The sequence below is a fragment of the Macaca mulatta genome, chromosome 8, assembly GCF_049350105.2.
Source record: "Macaca mulatta isolate MMU2019108-1 chromosome 8, T2T-MMU8v2.0, whole genome shotgun sequence".
Classification (NCBI taxonomy): domain Eukaryota; kingdom Metazoa; phylum Chordata; class Mammalia; order Primates; family Cercopithecidae; genus Macaca; species Macaca mulatta.
In genome coordinates, this window is record NC_133413.1 from 43955119 (window position 1) to 43961687 (window position 6569).

Consider the following 6569-nt stretch of genomic DNA (forward strand, 5'->3'; position numbering starts at 1 on the left):
ACTTGCTCCAGGTTCTGAATTTCGGCTGCTGCTGCCCCTGCTCTGAGACAGTCCTGCATTAGATGGTTTGCATATCACTTGCTCCTCACAGCCACCCCTCATAGAGGTGGAGCAGCAGCCGAAAATCAGAGTGTAACATCTTCTCGGCCCTCAAAACCCTGCTCTCCTGGTCTAGCCTATGGCTGGGAAGTGAGGAGAGCTCCTGGGAACAGCCCCCACTGCTGCTACCTCTGCAGCAAGGAGGGAGGAGCTGGACTGAAAAAATGGACAGGAGGCAGGCTGGGAAAATTCCCACATCTTCAGCCCCTGCCGGCACCTCCCAGAGCTCCAGAGAGGCAGGCCCACCTCCATTTATTGAGGCTCCCAAGGTACTAAAATAAGAAGAAATGCCAAAGCAGGGATACCAAAGTTGTGGTATGTTTTAAAGGCTTGCAACAAAGAAACCAACGCTCTAATAATTCACATGCAATACAACATAAATATGCTAATCAAAAGCCAAATTGAGGCTTTACATATAAATATCCATTAATGCCACAACATATATTAGTGAAATGGTTTAGCAACAGGACCCAGATTAAAGATGTGTGATGAGCACTGTTCTCTTTCAATTCTGTCGGCGATCTCTTGGATTGGATTTATAAAACCTTTTGGAGATAACAGCAGAAGTTGAAATTTGAGGCCTTTTGCAAATGAGAGTCATGGGCCGATATGATTCTAATGCTTAACTTTCCTCCCTCCATCCCGCTTTCCCCACCTCCAGACCCACCAAGCCTCCTTGTCAATCCTCCAGTCTCACGCAGATGCCCCCACCCCAAATCTGCCCTGTGATTCCAATCATTGGATCCACAAAAAACCCTCCTGTCCAGGAGCAGGGTCTCCTCCTGCTGAGAGAGGAAGGCTGCAGGCTCTTCGATCACTGCTGCATAGACTGGAAAGACTGATGGAGCTGCCTGCACAGCTAAGTGGCAGAGGCCACTCTCCACATCTGGGCTTTTTTTCTCTCTTCCTGCACTCTTCCTCCATCCCTCCTTGTGAGTGCCTGGCTCCTTGGGACCCTGTGCAAACACTGTTGTTGTTACAAATGTCTAAACCCACTTGACATTTAGTGTAGCAGAGACCCTGCAAGGAACTAACTACATGCTCAGTGGTGGAATTCACTGCACCAAAAGATTAGATGGTTCCACTGCGTGCCTACAAATCTCTATTGCTTTGAAAATGATTAGAAAAGGAAAAAAGATCAGGCTTTTTCCAGATGCCCCCAAAAGACAGTCAGTCAAAGGGTGTATTATTCACCGGAACACATGCCTGCAACCAAGACAACATCTGGGCAAGCAGAGATTAATATTATATTAATTCACTCATTCAACCATTCACTCCACCAACATCCACTGCCTGCTGCTTGTGTCAGGTACTGAGCTAGGTGTCAGGTACACAGCTATGAATAGGACATGGTCCTTTTCTTTCACCATCAGAGGATGAAGTAGGTGAACATAACTAGGGACAAGGAGAGAGCTGAGTAAACACTACCCTGGGGTCTCATAGTGTTGAAGGTAGCCGGCTTAGTGTGAACCTGTCACTCAGGGCCAAGGCGTCAGCGCTCCTCTCCCTATCCACTCTTCCTTCCTTGAATTCTGCCTTCTTCCATCCTCTGCCTCACTTTTCCTCCCACCTCCCTGTCCTCTTCTCCTCCTACCCTCAAGCTCTGGGTAAACATAAAAAGCACACACATTCTTATGCCACAGGCTCCCTCAGCCCTCAAAAGCTGTCATTCTTCATGCAAATGCCTGCTTTACACATGCTTTGCAATTTATTTCCATTCCAACCTTCAAAAGCAGAGGGACTTATCAGTAAATATCATAAATGCTTGATTTTTTTTTAAGCTGCAGCTACAACAGCAAGTGGCTGACAAGGTTGGCTCTGCACATGCACAGCACTGAATGAAGCCCCATGAGAAGCAGGAATCGTTAGAGCTCTAGAGTTTAGCTCAGTTCCCTGTGTCGAGGTAGCTTCTATCTGTGTCAGTCAGTGCGTCACAACACCAGCCTCCTCCACCCGCCGCACACAGCACCCCTTAGCAAGCGCCTTCCCACACAATATCATCAACTGTAAAAACTGCAACCGTCGCCAAAGTTACAACCGCGGTTATTTCTACAAACGGGAGGGATGCGGTCTGCTCAGTCAGTCCCTGGTAAGTAGGTTACCCATGGGACAAACACGTTTCCTTTAAGTTAATTCAGAATGCCCTTGGCTCAGCTATCTATCCACACAAGAGACCAATATCCTGGAATAAAATGTTTGTTTGCATGTATGAGATTCTTTCTGCGTGCTGGTATAAGAAACGGAGGCTGGGTCCACACACTCTGTAGTCTGTGTGAGCAGCTGTAAAGTCCTCAGCTGCCTGATTTTAATACACTTCACCTTGAAAAATTATCTCCTTCATGAAAAATGGCTTAGTTAGACTTCACCTTATATGAACCTTTGAGTTAGCCCTAGGCCCTCTGCCTCACCAGGCCCCGTGTAAGCTTTGTTCAAATGCTCCTTTCTGCACTGCCTCCCTCACCTTTCCCTCTAGAGCTTTCCATCTGCTTGTGATTTTCAATTTTGCTATAAATTGTAACTCTATTCTCTGAGATGGCCCTCAAGACCATCCCAATGGCTGAGAAAACTCATAGCCCTTACAAAAAACGAACAAAGCATCCCTATATCCCACCCCATACCATCTCCCCCGCACCCAAAGAATCTGTCCTAATAGTTTGTGTCACTGCTATCACTTTAAATGAAAATTTTCTTATCGTTATATTAATCATAGCACCCAGGATACTGCATAAAATAATGAAAATCTGAATGGAAGATTTCTGAACGCTTACTGACGCAGTATGCTGCGACCGGCTAGTAAAACAAGATAACACCATTTGGGGGGAGGAATATATTAAATATTATCATCTATCACCAAAAGAAAAAAAAGAAATGAGGTTTACTATGAATGTAAAGATTAAGACCAAAGAAGCAAAAAGAATATTGAAATCACCACTTTTATATGTGTGTATTACACATATTCAGAATTCAGAGTTATATTAAAGGAAATTTTCACAGAATGGAAAGGAATCACAGGAGAGGGGGTGGGAGAGGGTTTTTTTGACTATTTTCAAAAAATGATTTATGGTGTCAGGAGCGTCAAGAAGGAAGCCTGGGAGAGAGAGGTGGATGAGAACATTGAGTGAGCAGCTCGAAGAGGAGCGCCTTGGCTCCAAAAGCAGGAGGCAGGAATGGAAACACAGAGCACTCCTTACCGAGAAGAAGTTTACATTCACGCCAAGAAAGTGGGTGAGCATCGCAGCGTAGAGCCAGACTTCCCCTGCCTGACTCACAAGACGGGCTCTGGTATTTTAGACCCCCGCAGAGGGACCTGTGGAGATTCTCTCTCGGTGGCACCAACCCAAACTGATTCATCATCGGTTTGGGAAAGGCCCCTTTTCGGTCCTCTAAAGGGGTGGTGTCTTTGTGAAACTACTATTTACACACAAGATGGCAATCCCTCAAGGGAGGTGGGGACGTCGGTTTTGGAAGGGTACAGGAAAGCCTAGAGAGTGCTGGTTACTTCCATTGAAATCAGAGAACATCTCTAGGAAGAGGATGGATGTTGGTCTGCTGACCAACTGTCAAGGGGTGTGTGGCCCACAGACAGCCTGCTCCCCAACAGTCTGCTGTCAGCCACAGGCTCCAAACTTCTTTCTCAGAATGAGACAGTTTCAGGAAAAGAAACCATGTTTCTTTCTCAACCAAGGCCAGAGCCTCTCCCTGGAAGCCTGAGGGGTCCCACTCCTTGCCAGGCAGCAGTGCAGGCTGGGTCCCACATCGACTTCTTCAGGTGAAAATGGCTCTCCTGAAGCCAGAGTTCAGCATCTCCGATTCCCAGAATTACACCCACGTACTCTTGGCCTCCTCCGTGGCTCTAAGGCACCCTGACTTCTGTCACCCTCCCTTCACCATCAAAGGTGTTTCTGACCTAAGGTGTTTCTCAAGGTGCTTTGATCAGGGGTAAGAGGACCCCAGACCCAAAAAGGGCTAAAAACAGCAACAGTTGCCCCTGGAGGTTTGGGTCTTTACAGGCCTATCTTGTCTCGGCACTCCGGCACAGAAATACCCGGGATGCCTGCCCATGGACAGAGCTGGTCTCTGACCAGGCCTTCGGGCCAGGCTGGAGCACCAGTGCCTGGCTTCCAAAGGAACTTCCCCTCCCTGTCATGGGTGGCTCATCTTGAGTGACCTGAGCATAAGATGTTGCCAAATGCCCCGAGGAGAGGAGAAGGCGCCTTCTTTTCCGCTACCAGATCCGGAGGGTCAGGAAAGGTGCTCCCTGAGAAGGGTCAAGGAAGGTCAGGAGCCCCACTCCAGTTCAGAGACACCTGGGAAAGAAGGTCTCCGCGCCAGAGTGGGTCACCTAGGGAGGCGCCGGGCAGATCTGCCCCCCCGGAGACTGGAGCCGCGTTTACCCAAACCAGCTCTCCTGGAAAGCCAGCGGAGGCGGCGCGCCCGAGCAGGGCAGCCCACCACCCGCGGCTGGTAGCCAAGGTCGGGAAAGTTGGTCCTAGAGCCCCGCGGGCCTGCCGGGCGCTGTCCAAGGTTCTGAAAGGTCTCCGCGAGCAGCGGGCGGGCGGCTCTGCGCGCCCTCAGCCTCCCGGCCACCCGCTCTGCCCTTCCAGCCTCCCGCCCTGTCCCCTTCCCGGCCGCGCAGAAGCCTCCGTCCCTCCTCTGCGCCCACGAAGCCCTCCCCATTCGGGTGCCCCCAACTCCGCCGCACCGGGCCCCGCGCCCCAACGCGTCCCGGGCCGCCCGACCCCTGTCCCCAGCAGCCACTTCCAGGCGCCGCGGCGCTTTCACCGCCGCCCCCTCCTACCTTCTTCTTTCGGTCACGGGAGCGGTTTCTCCGCTTCCTGTTGGATTCCTCCTTCTCCTTCTGCTCCTGGAGGGCCTGCGCCTCGATGTCTTTGATTTTCTTCAGCTGTTTGGCCGCTTGAGCCATGGCGTGTCACGGCGCTCCCGTCCCCGCCTCCTGAACCCCTAGCGCTCAGCGATCCCAGAGACGACACCCCCTAAGAAGGGGAAGGGGTCTCTGCTCCGCCGAGGGGACAGCGTCCGTGGCGCGCCGCGGGCCGGCTGCGGCGGGGCCGCGGGAAGGCGAAGGCAGCTCCGGGCGCGGAGGGCGAGGCGCGGCTGCCCGCGGCCCGGGATGGCGCTGCCGCCGCGGCCGGAGCTCGCTCGCCGGCGCCCGGGACGGGCTCTGGGCTGGGCCCGCCGCCTCCCTCCCTCCGCCTCCCTCCCTCTCCTGCGGCGGCGGCGGCGGCGGCGGCGGCGGCGGCGGCGCGGGGGGGCGGGGGCGGGGAGGCGGCTTGTACTGCGGCGGCGGCGGGCGGTGAGCGGCCGCGGAGGGGGCGGACTCGGGCGCTCAGCGCGGGAAGGCCCGGGGGCCCGGCCGGAGCGGCGAGGCTGGGCGAGCTGGGCGTCCGCACGGGGTCATGGCTAGCGCCGGGCTTCCGCCTTTGCAGAGCCCCTCGCCGTCGGGCGGCGGGAACAAAGCAGCCGCTCTACCCCGGACCCCGCCGCGGGCCGCAGGGCCAAGCCGGGGAAAGAGGGCAGGCTGCGGCGGGCGGCGCGCCCCGCGCCCGGTCGACCCGGCGGACCAGCGCGCCTGGCGGCGGCGAGCGCGGCGACATCGCGGGAGCGGAGGCTCTGCCGGGAGGGCAGGCTCTGCCGGGAGAGCAGGCGGCAGAGGGCGGGGGGCGGGCCTGGGGCGCCCCCGGGCGGCGGCCCCTGAGGGCCCGGACGCGCCACCCCAAAGCCAGCCGCGCGGTTCCGCCCCGGGCGCCCTCGGCGGGGGTCGCGCGCCTCCGGGGCTCCCTGGGGAAAAGCCAGTTCCCCGAGTCGCGCGCTGGGAGCTTGATTTGCCCCTTTCAGGCCATGTGGGCCTTTTCATTTGCATATTTCCCAATTATGGATGAAAACGTGTCCAGGATCAAGTAAATTGTTTTCCTTTGAGTCTTTTTGGGACAGAAGTGGAACTAGGTCCCCGCTCCAGGCCCGCCCGCCCTCCATCCCCGGCGCTCCCGCGCACCCCTCCCTGGGGACGCCGCCTGCGCCCGTGCCCCGCGGAGAAGAGCTGCACTTGGGTCCGCAGCGCCAACCCAGCCTGCGGCAGGCGGAGGGGGCCTCGGGCTCAGCCAACCACCCCGTCACGCGGCACAGGAGCCAGCCGGGGTCCCCGGCTCGGGAGCTACCGCCCACCCACTACCTCTCCATCTCGTGGGATGAGCTCTTTTTCCACAAACGGCTAAGGAAGGAGTTGTGAAAAACAATATTTGAGACTCGGAGAAGAGTTATTATGAAATAGTCTGCCTCCTTCTGCCTTCCCTAAGCTGAGGGCTTACTGTAGACATTTACCCAGCCAGGCTAGAGCCCAGAAAGGAGGCGTCTACCAAGCTGCAGAGAACGACGTCCTGGGCCTGCGAGCTGGGCCCCACGCTGTGCAAACTTGGGAGCAACTGGGCCTTGTCTCTGACCCCTGCAGCCCG

The 6569-nt window shown here is 55.6% G+C and overlaps 1 protein-coding gene across 10 annotated transcripts in view; it reads right to left on the reverse strand.

Annotated features, from left to right (window-relative positions):
- ANK1 (ankyrin 1) overlaps nucleotides 1-5328 on the reverse strand; it is a 245627-nt gene extending 240299 nt beyond the window's left edge. For all 10 annotated transcript variants that reach the window (XM_015145302.3, XM_077943561.1, XM_077943550.1 and 7 more), the window contains exon 1: nucleotides 4898-5328. In XM_015145302.3, the coding sequence (XP_015000788.3) occupies nucleotides 4898-5023 (126 nt within the window). In that variant the 5' untranslated portion in view covers nucleotides 5024-5328. The remainder of the gene's footprint in view (nucleotides 1-4897) is intronic.
- Between the last annotated feature and the right edge of the window lie 1241 nt (nucleotides 5329-6569).